This window comes from Ictalurus furcatus, chromosome 1 (assembly GCF_023375685.1).
Source record: "Ictalurus furcatus strain D&B chromosome 1, Billie_1.0, whole genome shotgun sequence".
NCBI classification, from domain to species: domain Eukaryota; kingdom Metazoa; phylum Chordata; class Actinopteri; order Siluriformes; family Ictaluridae; genus Ictalurus; species Ictalurus furcatus.
The window spans coordinates 27774004-27800785 of NC_071255.1; the positions used below are offsets into that span (position 1 = coordinate 27774004).

The 26782-nt window shown below is 37.9% G+C and overlaps 1 protein-coding gene across 1 annotated transcript in view; it reads right to left on the minus strand.

Annotated features, from left to right (window-relative positions):
- scn5lab (sodium channel, voltage gated, type V-like, alpha b) overlaps positions 1–26782 on the minus strand; it is a 127346-nt gene that overhangs the window by 24243 nt on the left and 76321 nt on the right. Inside the window, exon 17 of the mRNA XM_053635277.1 lies at positions 7189–7644. Coding sequence (XP_053491252.1) covers positions 7189–7644 — 456 coding nt within the window. The remainder of the gene's footprint in view (positions 1–7188; positions 7645–26782) is intronic.

A 26782-nucleotide genomic window follows, 5' to 3' on the forward strand; every position in this document is an offset into this window, starting at 1 on the left:
AGTTTATGCAACTCTCAATCACGGAACAGTCAAGGTAAAACTCTAAGGAAATCAGAAATGACTCTGATGCTCTTATTCAGGTTCCTTTCAACACACGTAGCACGACTGGACTCCACAGTATACAGTTATAGAAGAGAAATGATTTTAATCACACTATTCTGCGTCACCCAGATGAGAATGGGTCCCTTTTGGGTCTGGTTCTTGAGAGCAAGGTTTCTTCCTCATGTTGTCTCCCCTGTCACCTCTGGCTTGCTCATTAGGGATCAATTTAAAACTATATCTGGATTTCTGTAAAGCTGCTTTGTGACAATATTGAGTGGTCTCTTCCAGGATGAGCGCCCCTCTTCGGCCCCCATCAACAGTGCATGAGGGCTCAATGAATGGTTTTATGAGAATGAAAATGATATAAATCATATGCTATGGCTTTCGCAGTCACCAGATCTCAACCCACCTATGGGAGATTTTAGACAGTGCTCTATAACATCATCATCAAAACACCAGAGAATATCTTTTGGAAGAATGGTGTTCATCGCTCAATACAGTTCCAGAGACTTGTCAGATCTATGCCAAGGCACATTAAAGCTCCTCTGGTGGATTGTAGTGACCAAACACCTTACTATGACACTTTATGTTGGGGTTTCCGTTAACATATCACTTGTCTGTAAATGTATATGTGCTAATGCGTGAGAGTGAAGTTGGCAGCACTTCCCATTTTGTCATGCATGTCCCTAGTGGTTCTAACGTGCGAGAGAGAGACAGAGAGAGAGAGAGAGAGAGAGAGAGAGAGAGAAGCTCATTGCAAGATGGAATGTTTTGTACCCATTTTCCCAAGGCTACCATGGCGTGTTTAGTTTGGGATACCAGGAAGGCAAAAGACACATTAGTTTATCATACAGCGAGAGAGAAAAAGTGAAGACAGGACCAACAGACCACAGCTACTGAAAGGACAAAACAGTGGAAGAGATTGGTTGGTGCAGGTGCAGTAAAAGATAAAAGAGAAGGAGGGTGTGGAGGACAGGTAAATGAAAAGATAAAAGATGTAGAGGGAGACAGAATGAGGCAGAACAGGTGTACAGAAAGATTAAAGTGGGAGAACAAATATCAGCTGGCTCAGAAACATGTCTAGTCAGGTGTGCAGGAGGAGCATAGTCACGTGCTGGAGCCAGGGAGGGTGGCCTAGATTACACTGCATCTCTGATCAAGAATGGCTTTCTGTATGATCGGCAAAATACAATGCTGTTACTGGCTGTTCTTGGTAATGTTTCTCAGTTGTCTTACATATCTAGAGCCTCTAGTGTGGAATATGTTGCTTCCTCCATTTTAGTGTGATTTCACAAAACTCTAAAATGGAGTGTCAGTCTTTTTAATAACTTGAAAACTTGTTTGGGAAGCGTGCTTTTAAAGTGTTGCTTTGTTTCATTAGAAAGAGGTTTCATAGGTCTCACACACTACTTGTAGCTTTTTTACAGATTGTTTTGCGTTATGTATATAGATAGTCGCATATATTGTATCGATTTGTAGTTGTTTTGGTACAGAACATCCAAAAACCAAAAGAACATCCAGACGTTTTGGCTGTGTAGATCTAACTATGACTTTTTCTCATTGTGGTTAAGTGTAACGAGTGATTATTTAATTATGTGACTCATTAAAATAATGCTATTGTTGTAAATTAGCTAGCAGTGTGACATTGTGCAGAGGATATACTCAGGAATGGGCAAGTAAACTATATGAGTTTGAAGTTTACAGGAATACAGATAAATATAACTTACAATACATGAACATATGCATGTATGTCAGACTTATCTTGATACATTTCCATTCATTTGTATACAGTTGCTCTAAGATGACTAGTTGAAACTGCCTCAGGGTAAAATGGGCATGTTTTTTTCTCTTTCAAAAACCAGGGCAAACTTATGTTCAGTTTATGGGCTGGCGGACTAGATTTAGAAAAGAGTAGCTTTTACCCTATCTTTACAGAAAATGTCACAACACTGTCTTTTATGCACCAAAAGGAGGCTTAAATTGCATTTGCCATGTGGAAATGTGTTTGCTAAAAAAAGCGTCATTACAGCAACCGTCTGAGCAGTCTGTACATACAATAAAGCTATACTGAAGAGTTATTTTTGAACTTTGCATATACAATAACACATATCTTTTATAAAAGTCCTCATTTTTTAAATAATCAGGATATTAAGTATAGTATAGAGTTCAAAACTCCCAAATCCAGATTTTTCTACCAGCCAATGAATATGGAATAAATGAAGCCAATGAAGGAATAAAATATGACAAGAAGTGCTGTTATAGGAAACTAATCAATGATGGTGTGGTGTGTGTTGCGAATGATGTGTTTTATTAATTAAAGAACGACACAATAGTGTATACACTCACCGTCCACTTTAAAAGGAACACCGTTACACCTGCTAATTCATGCAGTTATCCAGTCAGCCAGTCATGTGGCAGCAGCACAATGCAAAAAATCATGCAGATACAGGTCAAGAGCTTCGGGTAATGTTCACATCAGACATCAGAATGAAGGAAAAAAGTGTGATCCCAGTGACTCTCTCTCTCTCTATATATATACTCAGCAAAAAAAAAATTAAAGACACCTAAGACAGTGCTATAGGTAGACAGGAAGGACAGCTAATCATCCTTGCTGTGGAAAACTATGTGTGTCCCCCCAGACGTGATGGAGAAATTACAAATGCCTTGGTGGAAGAGTGGAGTAACATCTCACAGCAAGAACTGACAAATCTGGTGCAGTCCATGAGGACGAGATGCACTGTAGTACTTAAAGCAGCTGGAGTCCACCAGATACTGACTGTTACTTTTAATATTGACCCTGCCAATCCCACCCCCTTGTTCAGGGACTCATTATTCCATTTCTGTTCGTCAAATGTCTGTGAAGCTTGTTCACTTTATGTCTCAGTTATTGAATGTTTTTATGTTAATACAAATATTTACACATTTGCTGGAAATAAAAGCAGTTGAATGTGAGAGGATGTTTCTTTTTTTGCTGAGTATATATATAATTTTATATATATATATATATATATATATATATATATATATATATATATATTATCAATTATCACTTACATGGACAACAGTAATCTATTAAGCAGTTATCTACAAGTACATTCGGTGTCTTTATTAAAGGGTTTTCCCTGCTTTTACTGTGGGGTAGGATGCTAACATCTGGAATGTCAGTTCACTTATTAGCATATTTGCATGTGAGCTTGCACTATATGTGTGTGTGTGTGAATGAGAACTTAGCGCTGCTAGTGTACATTTATGTGAATCTGAGTATCACTGTGTGCCAGGGAGGTGTGGGTAGATCAGTGGTCTCTGCCTTTTTATCCACTTTGGACTCGTTGCTTCTCCAAGCAACATGACCCTTATGAATGAGAACAGCCCTGCAAGAGCATCTGCTTACGCAAGTAGACACATGGAGGTGTACATGAAGGAAGACTCCAAGCACACTGGCAGCATAGCTCTCACATCATACACATGCCAACACACCGAACCCTGGTGAGCTCAACCGAGGGCCAGGCATGAGCCTGGGGCAGCCAGGGGTCAATCAGCCACTGATCTGCTGATAACTGTATAAAAAGAGAGTGGATTTGTTATTTGACCCCTGGAGAGCTGCTCTATACCTCTCAAGTTCAATGGCTTGCAATTTACAGACCCAATGAACTGTTTGTGTGTGTCAAAAGGTGTATCAATTGCATCAATTAGCATTTGATATGTTACCATCTACCAGCATAACAATGTGGTTTGAAATAGAGTCTGATGTTAATTTAGATTTGCAATATGAAAACAGGTTTAATGGCACTGCTGAATGTGTGTTTCACGAGATAAATCCGCCTCAATCATTTCATAGTCCATTCCAGCTGGGGGTGAGGATGAGCGAGGGAGAGGCTCTGGGCCAAATAAATAGCCAAATAATTCTTTCCAGCAAGGTACACTGAAATGAGACAGCTATTTTTTCTTTTTTTATTAATTTGTTTATATATTTGTTTAGGGGTCAGGAGCAGTGTCTGCTCAAAGTAAAATGACTTGAGAGTAGGCAAAAACACAAAACAGGGAAAAAATAGCCTTTGTGCGTGGGTGTTCAGAATTGCAGTTCATGTGGAGTGAAAGCTCTTGTCTGCCTGATAGCCACTTATTAGGCTCCCTTTGCATGGCTCTCTTTCGCCAGGAAAGGAGAAAGCCGTGCACTGCCCTGGAGGTACAGAGTGCTCAAGACAGAAAGGACGAAGGAAAAAGGAGAAGAAGCCCAAGCTGAGTCAGCTACACTATAGTGGGCTCTTAATATTGCAGCAAAGGGTGATTAGGGGTCGAGTTTTTATACAAACTTTGTTCCACATTGGTGAGATTTGCGGTCATCTTGATGCTATTTGCTGCTATTGTGCATGAGCCACATGGTGAAAACACCACTAATGAATAGGCTGTTTGGAATTAGGCAGAGTGATGTGGTTAATGCCTCTACTTACTTCACTGAGCACTTTGAGTGTCTCAGTATGCTTGGATGTAATGACATCTGTTGTAGATCAGTGTAGATAATGACGATATGTTCAGATATCATAGACCATACTCTGCTTGAAAGCTAAAATAATTGCTATAACTGTATTATTGTACTTGCAATCATCAAATCTTTTTAGACAATCACGGGCAAGGAAAAAATCTATATCATTTGTGCCAAGTGCCATTAGAATATTAAATGCAGAGTCATAAATGTGGGTATATGAGCAGGTGTGGATATGTATGCACGAACACACACACACACACACACACACATATATATATATATATATATATATATATATATATATATATATATATATATATATATATATACATTTTTTAAAATAAAAATGTTACTTTTATAATGTTGGTGCAATTTATTTTAACTTTTAAAATATTTTTTGTCTACAACACCGATTTCAAACATTTAATCATACACCTTCAGATCAGTTTTAGATTTTTATACTGTTTTATGTACTTTTGCTTTGTTGTTTTTAGGTTGTTGTGTTGCTGTCCTTGTTTATACTGTTTTTGTTTTTTTATGTATGGGGAGGCCAAAGACAAATTTCCACTTTGGACATTAAAAGCAACTAACTAACTAACTAGCTAACTTTTTTCTGTAGAAAAGAAAGAAATGAGAAGAGAAGAGAATCCATGGACCTCCTCAGTACAAATTTATTTTATGCATGTAATCCTTTCATGAATTATCCAAATATTACATACATTATTTAAATGGATATAGTAATATTTTGGCTATTCATTTGGGGGAAATAAAGTGTTTTATTCCTGAACTCACAGAACACATTTTATTTGTTTTTTAATTCGGTCCAAGTTGATATTATATATAGGCCTACATTTTTTTAAGTTATTGAGGTTAATTTAAGTGACCTAATTTTTATTTATCAATGTAATATAGTTGTTATAAGAGCACGGTAAGAAATATAATAGCTTTGATAATAGATGGTTAATTAATTTAACAACAACAACAACAAAAAGAAACAATTGAGCACCCACTGGCTATGTTGCACAGGTTCTTCCCGCTGGGAGTCCCTGTACCCCACTTTGAGAATCATAGGATTAGAAGATTTAAAGTGAAGATTCTATGATTTAATCAGAGTTTTTTTTTTTTTTTTTTTTTTTTTTTTTTTGCATATGTGCGGACAGATTCAATCAAGATTCAATACGTGTCTGTCTTTGAGAGATCTAGAGAATTAACAAACCACAATAAGCCACTATCCTGTTTCCTGAGCCACTTACTGTATTGTCCATGGAGCAGGTGGCCAAAAAGCAATATAGTCAAATCAGGGAAACCTGACCTGTTGATAAGCATCAGTCAATAGCATGTTAGGCAAACAGATATCAGGTGGGGATGGATTGGCATTTATTGTGGTTTATTTGTTTCCAGCAGGTCTGATAATGACCCTACAACTGGAAGAAAAGTTGGGATGTGGTGTTTGAATAGAGTCTGCTCATTGTTGAGTAATTTTAAAGTCATTTCAAGGGCATCTAATGATTTGACTTGAATGCGAGTCGAATGAGAGTGGATTAAAGAGCATTATGTGTGGTGCCTTCCAGACTGGTGGTACTGTTGTTCAACCAATATGGCCAGTCTGAGAGGCACCACACACATCTTTTATTCTACTAAGTACATCTGTGTGAAAATAGGTAGGAAATGGTCATTTAAAAATAGCAAACGTTATAATAGCAATCAAACTTAGAGCACTTGTAATAAATTAAAAACCATTAACTAACGTGGGCATCAGACGTCCTAGTGCTTTGCAGGTGTAATGTGGAGTGGCTCTCACCTGTGTGCAGGGGTGCATTTCAGTGTGTCAAGTGCACTCAGCATCCACCAGCCACGTGGTGAAGTGGCGACTAATGAATTAGCCAATTTAAAGTCTGGAATTAGTCCAGTGTGGAGAGCACAAACGTGGGATGTTCGACAGAATGCTGGGGTTAACGCACCTGCTTAATTTACAGAGGACTTTCAGTGTATCGTTATATATTGGTTTCGACGGTCAGATCAAAAGACGTCTGATACATGGCTGTGTAGTCAATGACGTATGAATAGTCTGAGTGCTTACAGTAAGACCAGTGAAATTATGATGTTATTGCTTCTTAATAACAGTTCATTCATAGGGATTTGGCAGGTATGACATAGTTATGGCAGATGCTCCATGTAATATAAGACTGATGATTAACAGATTAAAAATGTGTTGTTCTTCAATGAAGAAAAATGTAAAAAAAAAAAAAAAAAAAAAAATTGTTGATATGATGAAGCTTTCTGTAAGGAGATTTTTTACATTCATTTTTATTATTATTATTTTACAGTTATAGAAGGAGTCTCCACTGTTAGTGATTTGTAACTGTCAGCCAGCTTTCCACTAAGGGAGAGTGTCTGACTGTCTGTTTATAGCTGACGGTTATAAACTGACTGTTTATAGCTGTTAGAATGTAAGTGATTTCCTGATGAACAGGATCCTAATGAACTGGAATGAACTTGTTTTAGGTATGTGAACTATAAACTGATAAAAAAGTAAAAGATGTAGTTCATCAAATAATAAAAAGTCACTGTTGACAAATTTCCATGGTACAACAGGAATAAAACACCATCCATCGTTGATCATTTTCCTCTAGCAGCACACTCTGAAGTGTTTTACTCACCGGTTTGGTTTCTGCTTCCTCCTCTTCGTCAGAGCTCTCACTAGCTTCATCGTCGTCGTCCTCCTCCTCCTCCTCTGGAAACTCTACATCCGATTCTCCAGGCGCAATAGGCACACTGATGGTCAGGTTAGGGTTGGTCATGTAGCTGTCATCCGGAGAGGCGCACTTATCTCCAGTACGGCCAATGATCCCTGCTGTGCCGTTGCCCTCGGCCCTCTGGGCCTGCTGACTGAGCCTCTTCAGCTTTAGCATGGCCTTTGCCTCTTTGGCCTTCTGCCGTCTTCGCTTAAAGTTGCCATTGAAGAAATCACACAAGGCCCGGCGCAGCCACAGGATCCCTCTTTGGATGCGACCTATTGCAATATGCAGGTTGTTCAGCTCACCGTCATCGTCCGGCGCTGACAGATTGTCCGCACTGAAAGAGCTCAGCAGCAGAGCCAAGAAGAGATTCAGAACCTGAAGAGAGAGCAGATCCAGGCACATTATACACCAAAACAATACCATTATAACAGGGTATTCAATTCGGTCTCAATTCCTTCCATAGTTCCTTCAAACTTGACCAGTACAAAAAACAAGGTGCAGATGGACCTAAGCTGAAGTTTATGATAAGGAACCCAGCTTTACTATGCCCATAAGTATTTCAGGAAGGCCTCTAAGTGCTAGCAGCAGTGATAGCATTGTTAAACAGCAGGTGGGAAAAGGGGGAGCTGTTGTAAATGTCATGTCCAACTTTGACACTCACACAGGGAGCCATGTTCAATAGTGAACCATGTGTACATAGGTGTGTGTGTGCGTGCGTGCTTGCGTGTGTGTGTGTGTGTGTGTGTGTGTGCGTGTGTGTGTGTATGTCTGTCTATGGAGGGGGCAGACTTTGATTAGGCAGACACAGCAACCACATCCTCTATGGTGTTGCTTAACTATGCATGCTGTTCCAATTTCCTCTCAGTAATTATGCACAGTTATGAATGAAAGCTTCCTACAAAAACCATTAAATGAAACAATATGAAGCTGGGGATTGCCTGATAGTCCAATTGCTATTGTAAGAGGTTAATAGTTTTACAGTTTCACAAAGCAATCAAATGTAGACATAACTGATGTTTAACTAATAATTTTACAACACAAAATATGGTTTCATTTGAAAGATTGTAAGAAACAAACAAACAGGCTTTGGAGCTATGACCTCTCTGAATTTAGCCCCTGTTTGTAGACCATCTATGAGTCCACTCTTTGAATTTTAAAATCTGAAATAGTATCCTTCTTAATCTTATTGTTTTCATGCGTTTCACATTCTCACAGCCATGCGGTCCTCATTTGGGCCAGTCCAACCCTCCATAAACTACGCTAAATTTCCTAAGCCAGACACAGATTGCAATGCTGTGTAACACACCATGTGGCCAAACAGGCTTAATTAAAGTTCTCCTGTCTGTGAAAAAGGGCTCAGGTGCCCTACTGGCTACCCAGGGGCTGCGGCCGTTGCCATGGCACCACGTTGCTTTGGTCACATCCACAAAAGCAGATCTGCGCTTGTATGGTCTTATGCAATGCTTTCATTGTGTGGCTGCTTTAGTCGCAGGTTATCACTACAGCCAGGGGAATGTGTCACTGGAAAGAAGAACAGCATCCATTTAAACATGATTGTGCATTAAACAAGGGCCTTCAAACCAGGGTAACATGATGCTCTTAAAAATAGTACTTCCTGTTACAGAGATAGAGAGGCACGGTAAGACAGAATGCAGAGTTAACCCCTTTTCTCTTCTTTTTCCAAGTTGTACGTACAACAAAGAACAAATTAGTTTTTAACGAGACACCTAGACATTTTGAGTGACAAAGACATTAGTAGTACCTTCAGATGAGAGAATAACAGCAGAGGGAATTCGCAGCTTAATGATCCCCATCGCTGTAGTGTTGATAATCTTAAACAAGCCCTTTTTCGGTTATTAAGACTTAAGCAATCCTCCAGAACTCTTCACTAATACTGCAACTTTTATACAGTTAATAAAACTACAGAAAGAAAACGAAAGGATATTACATGGACTGTGGGTCTGCCAGTTCCTCTCTGTCACGGTGGGCTGTACCCCCCCCACGACGCTGGACTCAGTGTGAGTCTCTCAGTGTGAATTTCTCGCTGGTGCTGACAGAGGGAATTAGAAGCCTGAGTCCCCTATTTTCTGCCCCACTGACCAGAACACAGATGCTCCAGACTCCAGGCTGATCAGAGTGAGTCTACCTGGTGACAGCTTACTCACAGAGACACCTGCTTACTTTACCATACCACTTTTCATTTATATAAACATCAGTAAAATTTACTTAGTTTCTAGAATGCTACATCAGCAACGATGACTCATTGAACTCTCAGACCACAATATCACAGAATGTTATTTTAGGCAGTGGAGTTAGGGTTTTAATTTAACATTGCATGTTTTTAAACTGTACGTGGTATTGTTTACAAACAATTATGGTTTGTGGAATTCCATGATAACTACCGTTATAGCATTTTATATGCTATAATAATGTCATATTTATAATGTCAGCACAAATGTACACATACCGAGCCAACATAATGTATACTGAATGTAAACTAGTGCTTTGGCTAAGGCTACGGTCACGTCCAGCCCACTAAAAAATGCGCTTAATTAAACTCAAAGATGATCTGTAGGTAAATCATTTCAGCCTGGTCTTGGTGAGATAATAATCTAGAGATATGACACTGCATAAAAGTTTCCTATGTAAATGGCTCACAAGCTCCTTTTACTTACAGAAACATATAGAATACCCCTAGTGTTGGTGGCTTCAATTACATCTCAAATCTCTTCTTATTATTCTGCCATTTTCAGAACGGCAATTTCTCTAGAATATTAATTCCGGCTAGCTATTTGTAAAGCATTTCTTACATTACGTCGCAGTCCCTCCAGCGTGTGCATACTAAATGCAGCATAATTGTGTTCAGTACAACTGAGAATCAGGTTCAAATCCCAGCTGTGCTATTTTATGCTCGTGGCTGCATGTCCCAGAACTTGTGACAAGCCATAATCTCAAAGGGGGAAAGGACATTGCACTAAGTGCAGTTAAGCATAATGTTCTCCGTTGAGAGTGTACAGTTCAGGTGCACATTGTAAGTACTGCTGCATGACCAGGATTCAGAAAAGATATCATGGTTTTCCAGATGGTACACTTATTGTAAAGAAATGACTTCAATTATATGTAGAATTAAATCATTTCTAATCCCACTTTCCAGTGTCACCCAGAAGAGGATGGGTTTTTGTATCTGGTTCTTCTCAAGTTTTCTTCCTAGTGTCACAACAGGGATCTTTCAGCATGGCCTCCATCATTCGCCTCTGGCTTGCTCATTAGAGATCTAAATCTACATATGGATATCTGTAAAGCTGCGGTGTCACAGTGTCTAGTGTTAAAAGTGCTATACCAGTACAATTGGTTTGAATTAAATGAACTAGAATAAAGACATGAACAAAAATGTATATGCTGTCCTCAATAAATAGGACTTGGAAAGACATTGGCTATAATGGGCTCTTTACATCTAACAATGGTAACTGTGAGGGTCCTGAATTCTCAGTGAGAACCTCCTGGGGCAACGTGTATTGTTCTCCACTAATGCATTAAATGTGGACCTTTCCAAAGATGGCATCATGCTGAATGCATTAAACCCTGAGTCACAATCCCAGGCCCTAATACAGGGATGCTTAATAAACCCACATATTGAAAGTTCATTTAATCTGCACCTTAGGACACTGACCAACAAACACAGTATTATTACATTATATAGCTGAGTAAATGGGAGAAATGTGCTACTAAGCAAGTAATACGGCAAATCTCATATTGGTGCATGAAAAAATCTGACAGACTCTTACTCTTGTTCAGAACAGTAAATCAATAATCCATCCATCCAATCCATCCATCCGGGGCACAAGGCGGGGGACACCCTGGATGGGGTGCCAACAAATTGAAGGGCACAACTGCAGACACATTACGGACAATATGGAAATGCCAATCAGCCTGCAGTGCATGTCTTTGGACTGGGGGAGGAAACCCGGAGTACCCGGAGGGAACCCCCGAAGCACAGGGAGAACATGCAAACTCCATGCACAGAGGGCAGAGGTGGAATTCAAACCCCCCAATCCCATAGGTGCAAGGCAAACGTGTTACCCACTAAGCCACCATATGCACCAGTCAATGATAATAACGTCAGGTGTATTTGACTGTAGAATAGATAGGTGAAAAATTAAAAGAAAAGAAAAGAAAATAGTGTTCAATGCACCTTGGCACAGATTCTACAAGTCTCTGGATCTATGCAGAAAGGATCAACATCATTCATGAACACCAAAAGATTCCCTCAGTTGGAGTTTTGATGATGGTGGTGGAGAGCTCTGTTTAACACCTCTTCCATAGGTGTTCAATGAGATCTGGTGACTGTGAATGCAACAGCATTTGATTTATATTATTTTCATCTTCATCAAACCATTCAACGAACCATCATGCCTTGTGGCTGGGGACAGATGTCATCCTGGAAGAGATCACTCCAATCTTAATCTTTGTATTCAATTTGTCGCCCAACTGTATGTACTTCCTGTAATTCAGGGTTTAAAATATGGTGTTACATAGGTCACGTTTGTTTAGCATTGAAAACTATTGATAGCATTGAAAACCAGTAAGCTTGTTCTGATGCAGCGCATTGGCTTCACGATGGCCAAAGTGTCCATAAAACAAATGTGTTTAGTTCATGAAGCCATGATCATTATTGCTCTCTTGGCACAGGAAAACTTAATAGTTTACAACTATAACAAACAAAGCGATAATATATGGCAAGATATGACACTATTTACAAAATAACTGTCATGTTTTAATGTCTTGGAATCCACGTCAGTGCTTTTCCACTCCTCCTCCCACAACAAAGTGGAGTGCCCTTTTTCCGGCAAAGCCAAGGCCCTTACAGGGAATAAATCAAGGCCTGACCACCAGCGTGGCATTTCAATATGTGAGATGGCTCCCTCCTCCACTTCTTTTCATCCACTGGCCTTGGACCCCCAACAACATCACCATATTAGACATCTGAGGGCTTGCCTTTGCTCCTTTGTTTCATTAGGCTTATTTCATCCATTTCAACTGGAAAAAATAATATCAATCGCTCTGATGCAATTCCACCTGATCCCAACCCATTTACCTAATTGGGCCAGTTAGTTGCTGGATTTGATGCAGCTCTCACTCTCGACGAGTTACGCCTGATTTGGGGAGATCCACAAGCTCTACAGGATTACTGTGTAGCCCAATAAAGCCAAAACATGCTAGAAATTGAAGGCAGCATCCATTGAATCAGACTGAGAAGAACAGCCCCTCTGATTACAGTGTCTATATGTGAATAATAGCCCTCTTTGTCAGTATACAGATTAAAGAGGACAGGAATGACTGCAGGTTGATTTAAGAGACACAGGGAGGTGGAGGAGGAGGCTGGCCAGATGGAGGAGGTCAACTGGGGATGGACAGCAAAACACACAAATTAGATACGTTCAAAACGCCAGGGGGGCGTGACGTAGCCGAGACATGCTGAATGGCTGAGACATTATTTAGCTAGAGAATAACTTCCACAAATATCACATCTCTCTCTCTCTCTCTCTCTCTCTCTCTCTCTCTCTCTCTCTCTCCCTAATTCACTACACTGTCACCTGAGCTGAATCAGCTTCTATTAAACAAACAGACTTGTACAGGTTTGAACAGATTTGGCTGAAATGTTATGCCTATAGCCATTCAGAGTCTAAAGCCCATTAACAAGATAATTTTTTTTAAATTATTATTCAATTAGTTAGGAAAAACATACACTTGTTAAAGCTACAATATGTAAGATTTAGGAATTTCACCCTCTCTGGTAGAAGAATGCTATTGCAAGCTACTTGTAAGAGAACATTTTATAATGTATGTTGTGCTGCACTGTTCTCCCCCACATATATTAAGGCTGTGAGATACAAATACACATTCAGCTCTACACTAGTTTTGGTGCCTAAATAGCTTAAACACAATTGGTGTCCAAACATACTAGCTATTAGACGAAAGAGCAAAACCCTTCTCCTTTAATTAAACCAGGTTGAAAATTTCAGCTAGTTAACTTGCTAATATCATGTGTTTTGAGCTTCCTTTCGCTCCACCTTGCTGTGTTTGTGAATTGTCAATCCATTTGCCTTGTGCTGTGGTCTGTGTTCATTTTGTGTTCATTCTGATTATCATGGACAATCCTTCTCAAAAACAGTTGAAGGGAAAAGACTTCTTTGTTAGGATGCCTGCAGCTCTGTGTGTACCAGGGCAAGTCTTTGGCTCTGCTTCTTTCAGGCATGCTGGCATATGAAGTGTGAGTTCGAAACCGCCAGTCGATGCAAGCCGACAACTCTGACTGTGTAGTACGGTTACAGGATTTCTATGGAGACTCACAGAAGCTCAGCAACATCATGTTTTAGAGAATATTTTCTTCCCTGACCCAATAATGTGTTTATTTTCATTAAACCCCCCCCCCCCCCCCCCAACCCAGAAATTACACACTGTAGCTTTAAACTGGTTTACATTATTGTTTGCTAATAAGTAAAATAAGGTTATCTACTGTATTATTTACTAAAATCAGCAGCAATCATAACACATAAGGCATTGATCATTGATCACTGATCATGGACTGTGTGAGTAACAGGTTTACAATATGAAAAGACAACAGCAAATAACGCTGTTATGAGCATCCATACTAACCGTTTAAAAAGCACATTGTGTGTCATATTCTAATTTCAACCAATTTAAAAAATGGTGTTATTGACAAAAATGTATTAGATACTGTATATAATTAAGAAAAAAAAATGTAATACCAACACGACATGGTAATGGTTGGGTGATTTTTGGATACTGTTGTTAAAATCAGGTAATTTCTTTGATTGAGATGTCAATTAAATCTAATGCAATACAAGAATGTTTTTCAATTTCTAAACACATGTGATCATACTGCCAGTGTTATGCTAAAATAAAACAAAAATCACAATTAAAAAAATCAAGACAATCAGATTTGACACAACTATATGACCTATCAATTAGGATAAAAAAACTAAACAAATATTCAGTAGGGCAGTATTCCACCATGTGGATTATGTGGGTTAGTGGTTAGTGGTAAGAGCATTTAAAATCCAAAGAGCTGCAGGTCCAAGTCCCAGCATAGGGGAAATAATTCCACTGGTGGCGTACCAACATTCAAATAATAACTGCCATTTTTAGCTCCAGGGACTGCAGTGGGAAGGAGCAGGGCGGGGAGGCTCGTTGCAACTTCAACACATAACACTGAAGGCTGATTTTAAGGAACTTTAAATTCACATGAATAGCTTCTCCTGCTTCTTAATGTATACTTTGAATCTGCTTACACTTAAAATGCAGTTATTATGTAGTTGTGTATTTTATCCCTGAACATAAAAGATACATGTACTGAAAAAGTAAGAATAAATAGTACAAAGTCATTCAGTAAACTAAGTTTCTGTTTTTGGTTATCAACTTTTTGAGCATGACAGAAATATATTTTTTATCAAGCTGCATCCACCAAGATAATAATGCATACTATATATATCATGACTTTATTTTAACAACATCTAAATTATTTTAAATAAAATAAGTTAAGAGGTTTACAGCTTTGCACTATAAGAATTAGTATTTTCTTATAATGCAATTTATATTTTTCCATGTTTCTTAAAAAAAAACATTTTTACATATGCCTAATTATCTTGTTTTGCTCGACATAGTTAATATGTATATTTCATTAACATTTCATCAACAGGCAAACTATACACTTTCAAAACTGTCATTTGTTCTTCTCCAAGTTTTTTTCTTCAGGTTAATAGATTAATAGCTTACTATGTCTACCACCATTTGCAAACAGAGCAAATCAAATAAATAAATAAATGATTGATTGATTCATTCATTCATTCATTTATATTAGAGATGCACCGATATTAAATTTCTCAGCCGATACTGATAACCGATTATTCAGAGTGATATCGGCCGATATCGATCACCGATACTGATAGTTCTGCCTTTTATACCTTCTTTTAAATTAATAATAATTAATTCCACAATTCTGAAAGAAATGCAAATAAAAACTTTATTCTCTCCATTTCAACAAGTTGTTTCACAGTAACTGGTCTCATAAACAGAAAACACTTTACTCTAATTAACATTAACACATGACCTAAATTCTGAACATTAAAGTAAGATTATTAACTTATTGAATGTTTATTAATTCTTATTAACATTGACTGAATTCTAAAAAACCTCCTGTTAGGCTTCACATTCACTCACCTCAAACAAAAGCATTTCTACTCCATCACTGAACATCAAACTGGTAATAGATAATATAAACTTTTTTATATATTAACATTAACTGGATATGAAATATGAAAAACACTACTCTACAAATATATTTTTCTGTGGAATATATACTTTTTTTTGTCAACTCATCTTCATTTAAATCTTTCAACGGTGTACTGGCGCTTTAATTCAGCGCAAGCAGCGCGGCAAAAAAAAATTTATACTCGATGCCAAAACTTCACTGCTGCAGCATCTGGTGTAAAATTTTAGCAGTGCAGAGATTACAGAGCTCACAAACTGCAGTTTTGTCATCATTCCACATAAGAGACATCTTCTTTACACACAGCACGAAATCAATGTTTTCCCACCCTCTTTTGATTGACAGGATATAATCGGCCATGATCATCAGATGTTTTTAAACTCGGACAATAGCGTGAAAAATAGCCTTTATCGGCTGATGACGCGTATCGGCCGATACATCAGTGCAACTCTAATTTATATCGGTAACTGTTTTATCTATTTCGGGTTGCTGTGGATCTAGTCTCCAGAAACAATCCAAAAGAAAAATGCACATATTAAAGATATCAGGCACTGATGACCTCAAGTCTTAAGGTGCCTCTGGCTAGATGTGCCATGCAGATGTATTTAGGACCAAGTATAAGCCTCCTTTTGATCTGTTCCACCAATAAGGTGGAAGAAAGAGAAGGAAATACTTAAAATTACTTTTAAATCAGCAGGAAAGAAAACTTTGTCTAACACACAGTAAATTTAGTCCAAGCACTGTAGCTGCTTTTGCTTTATATGGTGTGCTATAGTTCTGCATGGGTGGCTTACTCTTGGGTGAGCAGAACTGTGTAATTACATGTGATTAACCTGTGGGAGATGCCCCCCGGCACGCTGCTCATCCTCCTGGGAGCTGGTCTGCCAAACCCGCGCAATCAGAGCAACTACACAAGAAGCAAAACTTCAGCTTCATACTTTACCCTGTACCTAACCTTTATGTTCCCCAGCGAGTCACACATAAAAGATGCTGTACTTTTTATCCTGTGAGGGTAACCAACTGATCTCTCCAAGCTCATATCATGCTATCGTGATGCAGGGCTTTTTTGGCAATGTAAAAATGTTTCGTATAAGCTGCCAAAATTCTGACGCCGAAAACCTTCAAAAAGCATCAGCTCAGTCCAACTGTCAGTTGTAATTAATAATTAATAATATTGAGTTATTAGTAATAATGGTGGTAGTCTGAAATATTGTGGTCATGGTATATGTAAGGAATAAAACACTTCAGGATGTGCTGTTATAGGAAAATAATCAGTGATGTGGTGGTGTGATGCCACCACATCATGAACATTCTAGAGTTGATTATTACCTGAAGCCACTGTGACCCTGACAATGATGAAGATGCTGTGCTTCATTTGAATTCGGATACTCATGTGATGTTGTCGCTGACGACATACAGTTGTTGGCAGTAAAGTCCCTGAGAAGAGTTGCAAGGTATTTGGATAAATCCTGCCTTTTGTGCCAAACTTATGTGGTGATATGAACCTAAAACACTGCCAATAAACCTACAAAAAGAAGGGTTGCAGGAGCTGCTTCAGCTACAATGTGATAATAGCTGATTTCAATACTAAAGGCAATGAATGAAAACCTTTTTTCCTATCAATAGTTCCCATTATTCTCTAATTAAACACAATTATACTTTCATTTACATCATGTTTAGTCATTTGACACATGCTCTGATCTTGCCATGTAATCCATACTTATAACTAATTATCCTATAAGTAATTATATGTAGGGATGGCATGACAGACTATTTTTTTAAAAAACACAAAGTAATTAGGTAGTGTTACAGCTAGTTTAACCCTGCATTCACACTGGAGAGCGACAAAGTGAGCATTCTGTTTCGATGTACGTGTGACACGAAGCTGTGATTTCTGTGACAGCGGCAAACAATAACGTAACAGAATTAGCACGATTAATTCCTTGATCCAATCATATGGCGCATGTAGCATGACATCGTTTTCTTTTTTCCCCTTTTTTTTCACAATTTTAGTTCCTACCAGAAATTAGTTCCTATTTACTGTTAACTCACTCATAAAAAAAAATGGCAGAAAAACCATGATTTCATTGTAATCTGTCATATACAGACATTACAACATAAAATCAAGCTTGGAGGGAGGTAGTAGAGACCACTAGTACATCTGAAGAAGGTTTGTAGCTAGTAGAGTTAGGTAGCATTGCTAATATGCTAACAAAGCTAATACAAAATATGTTCTGATTCATGTTCTGAAAGTGATAAGCTTATCATCATTATTGCTTTCTGTCAAGATGTTTGTACAGCTTGGTATTTTAAAGTTATTTAAGTAATATTAAAGGAACAAAAATGAAATAGCAGCATTATTGAGTCAGAAAGGACAAAATTACTCTAAAGCATGGTGTTCCTAAGCAGCTACGAGTCACTCAGGGAAAACTAGTAATTCACAGTCAGAGCTGTTTGGGTGGTATTTGGCAGCGGTTTTCGGCTACTATCACATTGTTGTGAAGCCAGCGGAATTATCAGAGGGGTTGTGCATGAACGATTTCCTTAAATGCCCCTCACCGGTATTCTCTGCAGCACCAGTGCTCACAACACTGCTTAAAAATCCAGCTGGGACTGAACAGCTACCAGCTGCCAAATCACAGGCCAAGCTGGTCAAACTGGTAGACCATCTTTACCAGCTGCTAAGCTGTTTATTCTTTATTACTTGACTAAATTGATAAATAAATGTTAGAAATGTTTTAATTGCCTTACTGTTGTTATTATTTTTAAGTTGTCTAACTTGTCTATGATCTTGCATTAGGAGTGGTAATTCAGAAACTGTTTCTTTTCTATCAACACTTACCAGCTGGCAAAGATGGTCTACTAGGTTGAGAAGCTCAGCTTGTGTTATGGCAGCAGGTGGCTGGTCATACAAAGCTGGATTTTTCAGCAGGAAAATAAATAAATAAATAAATAAATAACACAATTATAAGGAATTTAAAAATGAATGAGAGTGATTTGTTCAGTAATTTGCGAAATAATTTGTTCTATATTTGGCAGTGAGCCATCTTGCTTTGGAATATGTAGCCACTGTTAACCATGTTGTGTTAGCCAGGTAGGTAATGTTAGCTAAACAGTTCAGGTGACAGTGAATTTTTCAAAGTGTATGCTTGCCTGTTTGTAGCTAATGGCACATCTTTAGTATTGTTCTACTCCAAAATTGGGTCTTCCAGTTGAGTCCGTGTCAAATTATTGTGGGCAGTGGTAACACTGTAGTTAAGAGATTGGAGTTCTTACTAGAAGGTCGTGAGCTCAAATCCCAACACAGCCAAGCTGCCACTGCAGGGCTCTTGAGCAAGGCCCTTAACCTTCAACTGCTCAAATGTATAAATGTATAAACCTCTCTGGATAAGAGCATCTGCCAAATGGTGTATGTGTCGATGTAAAATGTAAAATTAATGTCCATAGTTGTACACTATCCACTTTAGGTAGTATGCTAATGAAAAGCAACCAGTTTGCTAATGGTGTCATAAAGCTGCATGAATGCAAATTATTATTATTATTATTATTATTATTATTATTATGAGTAATTATTGTTATTACATCTAGCTAGCCACTATCAAGCACTTTACAGTTATGTTTGTTCTGATTCGTAGCTTGCTGCAGTTACACTGCCTTCTCGTAGCTTACATGGCGAACAACACTGTCAGTAGTTGAACTGACTAGTCAATTCAACAGTGATGGTCCCATTAAGGTGCACAAAAAGGTTTTTTTTTTTAATTTTTTTTAAATCATCATAACATTTCTTTAATAATGAGGAGATTCTTCTAAACTGGATAATACAACACTAGGTAGCAGGTTAGAACACCAGTAGTGTCAGTAGTCAGTAGAATGTTTATTAACTCACAATCATCGGTTTAATTTTTGTCGGGGGAAGGGGATGCCACACAACTCATATAATGTTCACACAAATGTTTCTCATTGAATTGTTTGCAGTAACATTCTTCTGTCAGACAGGGCTTCAGATCCCAAATTTACACATCACTGTAAGTCCTGTTTACATCTGATCCCATCAGCTCCCTCATACAACAACTGAAGAAATACAGGGTGTCCCAAAAGTCTCCATACATAGAGGAAATTAACACTTTATAGCAAAATGTCTTCCAAAATGTTTCATACTTAGTTTATATCATATATATTTTTCATATAGCCTTTAAGAATGCCTTTGACAAAAGAAGAACATATTCCTATGTCATTGTTATGGCTGGTTGTGATAGACTTTAACAGGAAACATGGCAAACACATCACACACGACACTGTTGCCTTATTAACAAATTAACATGTTCAAAAAGAATGTATGGAGACTTTTAGCACACCCTGTATTTTAGATTGGACATGTTTAATTTTTCTTTCGGCTTGGTTTATATACGAATATTCTTCCACTCTCATTCCATTAACAGTGATCAGGTCTAATTGATGCACATACATGTGATGCATTTATAAATAAACAAAAACACACTAAAGGTATGGGCCAGAAAGAAATTTGAGCATTATCACTCAAGAAAAGGCTCATGTCATCTGCCAACTGACCAGCAAGCACGTATTTTGATGCTTTCTTTTCCTGAATGATGGAGAATCTATAAATTAATGAATGCAGCTGCTAAAAAGAAGTAATGAGGCATATGGCAATTCTGGTGGATACCTTTTTGCAAATGAAAGCATTCAGAGGTTCTATAAGTTAAAGAAACTCAACTTTCCTGTCATATATAAAGTCTATATATTATGTATTTGTCAGTAAACAATGTGCAGTAGTGGTGGTTAGGCAAAAGCAAGCTTGTTTAGTCTTCTTTTGGAAGATCAGATGCCATTATGAAAAGCTGTAATGGACACTTCAGTATTGCATTATTATTCAAATTAATATAGTCTATACACCTGATGTTAATGAGATTGGTAGCCTTCAAGTATACGTATTGCATTAGGCCAGTGTTTCCCAAACCAGTGCTTGGGCCCCGTCAGACAGTCCGCTGTTTGGCTTTCTCCTAGCTCCCAACACACATGAAGCAGCTACTCAGTGTTCTTAAAGGTATAGGTGTATTGAGAGCTGGGAAGGGGTGAATATGTAAATGCTTTGGGCAGAAAGACCCTTTTAGGAGATACTGCATTAAGCACACTGGTGGATACATGCATGACCTGACACAGTAAATGCACCCAGGCAGCTTGTGTGGAGCTAGTTATTCATCTACGTAGCCCACATTCATGTGTTCAGTGTATGTAGGGAGACAATTTCATGCACATTCCCAAAATGAAATGCCATTCCTTGTTTTTCACCATGCGCCAAAGGCACCAGCTCAGTGGGTACTCTGAAGCTCAAACACCCCCATTGACCGTGTGCAATTTTGACACACTATTTAGTGCACTAGTATATGGTTTGGGACTCATCCAGTGACAGAAGTGATATACATTACTCCCCATGCTGCTAGGGGCTTGAAGTGTTGATTATTTAAATGGTGTAAATAGACGGCAGCAAATGTGAAGTGTAACCGTTGTTTTTGCCTCATGCTGACACTACCAGACTTCATGGATGCTCATTTTTTGAATAATACATCAATTTGTGGAGGGCAGGACATCTCATTTTTAACACAAGACATCTAGATTATAAAATTTATTGACATCATAAATTTGTGACCTGTTATAAGCACCCAAAGAATTTCACAAGTTGGTGCCTATGTTGTTCATTGTTATGTCTGTTTCTGCTTTTTTGTTCATTATAATTTGGTAATATTTTCAAAAAAAAAAATTTTTTAAGTAGAACATACTATTTCAATAAATTCAAAATTCAACATACAACTTTCAAGTTAGAACGATCTCTCTGCCTTAGAGGCAAGTATACCTGATGCTTTAATTTTCTTAGATACTTTTATAATTAATAATCATAATAATCCATTTATACATTTGTAAATAATGCAAATCAAAGTGGCAATACCCAACAGAGAGGGAGATACTGCATTTCCATGCCATCATTGCACTAAGTGCAATAAAACCGTGCACTGAAGCACGAAATCTTCCAGTCCACTCGAGGCCTTTATAATGAAATAATGCACTCCAGAAAACATCAAGTGCCTATGATAGCTAATGATGCCATTTAGCTATAACACATGAGGAGCTCACTGATAGTAACGCATACTCCTGGAGCAGAAGCCCTCAAGACAGGTGGTAGAATTGTATCAGGAGAAGCTCTGGCAGCTCCTCAGTAATGTGCTGTTTCAGTTATAGGGAAGATTTTTATTTATACCAAAGAAATATGTAAGCATATACAGTACTAATAAAATGTGCATTAAGATTGTAGATTGTTGTGTAACCTGGGTGAGTTAAAGGCAAAGGATTGTATTTGAATCTAATTTGTCAGGGAAATGTAGATCTCTGGTGGCAGGGGGTGCACAATTCAAACTTTAGGCTATGACAGTAGCCAGCCAAACACAGCCCTGGGGCAGGGTTACAGCTCTCCGTGCATACAGCTCTGCTTTTTGACACTTGGATGATTGGACAGAATGTCAGATGTCTTTTTGTAAGTGATATAAAATAAAACAGATGTACATTTACAGCTGTAAATATGCAAGCAAAGAGAGTAGACTCTTAGCTAGGTCTTGAAATCTGCACAATAGTACTGGCTCTCTAACCATTTTGGCAAAATCTAGGTAGATATCGCCAAGACATTCCACATGTTCAAACAGGTCATGGTGCCATATAGAATAAAGAAAATAAATCCAATTCATAGAGGTTCCATTCAAGCTCCACAGACCTAAACATTTAGACTCGTTTAACTGTGTAAGAACGATACCTGGGGCTGTCGCAATTATCCAAGCATCCACCTTCTCAATTTTCACCCCACAATAAAAATAAAAGACATGACAATGCCTAACCAAGCCATCTAAGCCTAGCAGTTTCAAAAATATTTAACTGAGTGAAATGTGCAAAGACTGCACACAAACAAGGATTTGAACACACCCCTTAACTTGTAACATAGATTATCATGTGATCGTATGACCTCATCACACAGGTAGCTCTGGTTTTGGACATCTCACTTCACTGCAGATGAGAGCCAAACACAAACCTAGCAAGTCCCATAGACCACAAACTATAAATAGAGTATTATCTATGCAGCACAACATAGGCAGCTGACCAGGGTTATCAGACAGTACCTTTGTGAGACAACAGGTGCTGAGTATGTCAGTCAGCCAGTGAGGGAGCAAGCGAGAGCAGCCGTAGGTAAACACGCACCTCATCACTCTTAATTCTCCCAATCCCTAACGACAACTGTGTGATGAAATAGAGATTCTCTTTTCAGAATCACATAAAATTGAAGTTGCATGCGGTTTGTTAAAGTATGTTTGATATACGGCATCTTTACCCATATATTACATATTAAATAGGATTAAACTCTGCCCACTTGGCACAAACACTCTGTCATATGAAAAGCTTGTTCTTTGATTATATATGTCAAATTATGTCATTAATTTGCCACATAAAAGCCACATCTTAGTTTACAGAGGACATTCTCAAAATGTTGATCACTGCTGTATTTACATTACATTTTACACTGGAGAATGGTATGAAATAACAGTTCATCTTTAACAGTGCATGGCATTAGCTTGATTTTAAAAAGAAGAAAATAACAAATCTGTCTGTAAAAGTCTTTCTCTTGTGAGTATCCTTGGGAAGAAATATTTCATTTTTTGACATCAATACATTTATCTGACAGCATTTATTAAGTACATACATATGTGCATCTTTAATTAGACAAGTCTCATTTGCAAAAATAAATGTAAATTGCACACACAAAAAAATAAAGTACTTCTTAAGAATATTAAGAATATCAGTAGTCTAGCAAAAATAGATTGTGATATCTATTGTTAAAAACAACCCTGTTATATCAGCTCTGATTAAATAACATATTAATAACTCAGTTAAAAATGTCTGAAACTCCCATATCCATAACAGGCACATGTCTATTTAAATATATCCATTCCTTTTAAATGTCTGCTTAGCTCGACTATCACTGCACTGCCCACACGATGTATAATATTATCATAATGATCTTATGTCCGGCTACTCTAGATACTCATATATCCATACATACTGTATTGTCTAACCTGTTGTGCTACAGTTTATCTGGATGGAGTCACAGTCTGTGATGGGTTATCTTTAACAGAATGCCAGCTTAACCCCTGACCTTTGATCCTCAACATAGATGCATTTTCTAAGAAGACCCTGTCAACCACCACAGGTGTAGACATATGTATACGTACATGTTTCTAGTTTATATCTAGTCCTATCTAGAAAAAGGTCTTTCAGTAGAACACGTCTATATTATATAGATTATATATTATATTATATTTGTACTTTAATCGAGGAACCCAGAATGAAAAGTGGGTAATCTCTGAGCAGAAATGTTCTAACACCACCTATCAGGTATTCAATGTGGAATGACCAACACAGCAGGATCCCACTTGGCAAGGTGTTAACTGCCTGCAGGCCTACTACTGAATTAGCACATAGCCGCATATGAAAGAGGCCAAAACGCATATGATGACTAATAGCAAGTTGTGATTACAACTGAGACAGAAACCATACACTTCCTGTAACATACATTCATACATGCACAGACACGAAGGACAAGTGAGTGAAGTCACAACTCACAAAAATCATGCCTCTTTGATACACGCTACTGAGAAACACGGTCGTTAACAACACCTGAGACCTTTCGTGGAAGGCTGGTGATTAACAGTGACTCAATGCCAATGAACGTCATAGTGGTCCTGAGAAGAGTTATACACCTTTACTTAAAGCAGTGGTTGTATTTAAAGTGAAGGAACTGTAAGTCATTGTACATGGACATTGTGTTTTGTACATACTGTATGCTGATGGTGGTAATATATATATATATATATATATATATATATATATATATATATATATATATATATATATACATATATGTTTATACATTTTAATATGGACATAGTTATTGACAACCTAGTATCTACTAATCTTCAAGTTAAATCTCTGGCTTTTACTAGAAATTCTGGTATATTTTGTCACTAAAACATATCCATAAGAACCATCTACTTGAACAGTAAAAGGCCATTTAAAGTGCACCTATTATGTTTTTTTTTTAAATATCACCTTTCATCTTGTGTGTTATAGAGCTGTTTGTGAATGTAAAAAGTCTGCAAAGTTTCAAAAATCAAAGCACACGACAAACAGAGTTTTTGACTACGTTTACATGGACAGCAGTAATCTAATTATTGACCTTATTCTGAATAAGATAATATTGTGATTAAGGTGTTTACATGAGTAATCCTTTCATGTTCCAGTTTTACACGTTATAGAACATAGTTCGATTAGCAGCACACGTCATTACGTCACCGCGCCACGCCGTCCGACGTCCCTCCAGAATTTCACGTATCAACATACAGTTTCGTTATGGTACCGTGTACAGTTTTCTGTGTTTTTATTAATTTTTTTTATGAACGCTTTAAATGTGGTTAATTATTTGTCATGCTGTACATGCAAATAGACAACTGCTTGAAGGCGTGGGCTGCGTCCCAAACCGCGTACTTACCATCTATATAGTAGCCGAGATACATGTATTTCTCCGACTACAGGCCTATAATAGGCAAGTACACGGTTTGGTGTTTACATGTCTGTAATACACATCAATAATACGACTAAAACAGGAGTACTCCACACGTCTTAATTCGATTTATGTTTACTTTGAGTATGACCTTAATCTGATTAAGGTAATTAAAAATTGCTGTTTACATGGTAGTTTCTTAATCGGGTTAATAGTGGATTATTGTTGTCCATGTAAACTTACTGATTGACTCCCAAAAGAAGGAACCGATTCTGAACAGCTGAAACAAGTCGTTAGTAATTCCAGACTTAAACCTATGTAGGTTTCTAACAAAAAGCCCCACCTCTGGTCTTCATTGGCTGCTTGCTGACAGCGGTAGACCAATCACTACAGACTGGGACATCTGACCAGTCAGAGCAGATTGTACACTCTGGATGGAGGAGTTTAGAATGAATCATTTAATGAGTCATTTGTGACACTGGGAAAAAGGTAATGCTGCAATTTAAATTATGAGCACATTAAAATGTTTTTTGACCTTAGATGCATGTAAATATATTGTATGAGACCTTTAAAACAAAATTAAGCACGTTTCAAAACCATAATAAGTGCACTTTAACTAAGGCCACTTTTTCACTGCACGGTACGGCTCAACTCGACTCGGCTCGACGTGGGTGCCATCTTCGCCTTCACGCAGGAATAACGTTGTATTATCTAAGCCCTGTACAAATACACATCGGTCAGGCTGTATTCCAAACGCCTTTCCTGTTCACTGAACACAGACCCTATTAAGGATGTAAAATAACGGTGCTCTAGAACCTACGTAGTGCTCGATATGACTGAGTTAGATTCAGCCGCGACAGGAGTGATTTCGATAAACACCTGTTTGGAAATCGGTAATGAGCGAGATGTAAAAATCTAAGACAGAAACCTTTGAATTAATTGTATCTGTAATGAGAGAAATTATATGTAATTTTCAATTAATAGAATATTACCATACGCAAAGTATGTATTAAATGACACACATTTATTCAGGCACAAAACAGATCCACTCGTTTAGGAGAATCCATACTCCCTCAGTGCGCGGCTCACATTTAGTATCGACTCGGATCGCTTGGAACCTTGGCGGACGTGGTCTTAATAAAGTACCAAGTACCAAGTACTATCCACAGTGGAAAGCCCCCAAAATTCGAGCAGAATCGAGTCGAGTCGAGCCGTACCGTGCAGTGGAAAAGTGCCATAACATTGCCTGTGACCTGTCATGGACTGTTCCCAGAGTACTTCGACAAACACATGAGAGCATCACATTTATTTGCCACTACCAGTATTTGAGATTATATTTCTCTGAAAAACTCCTTGAGTCATAGGGTTCCAAAAAAAATTTTTTTTTCTGTTAGAAACCAGTGCATGTGTGTGCATATACTATACAGAGTTGCAGCCTTCAGAATTATGAAGCTTGTGGCGAGAAAAGTGTACAGAAACTATCAGAGTTTGAGATTAATTAGTAGCTACCTGGTTAGTCACACATACTAAAAGTCTGATTAAGTAAAAAAGAAAGCACACGCTGGCTGGCACAAACAAACTACAACATTTTATAAGCATTTAAAAAAAAA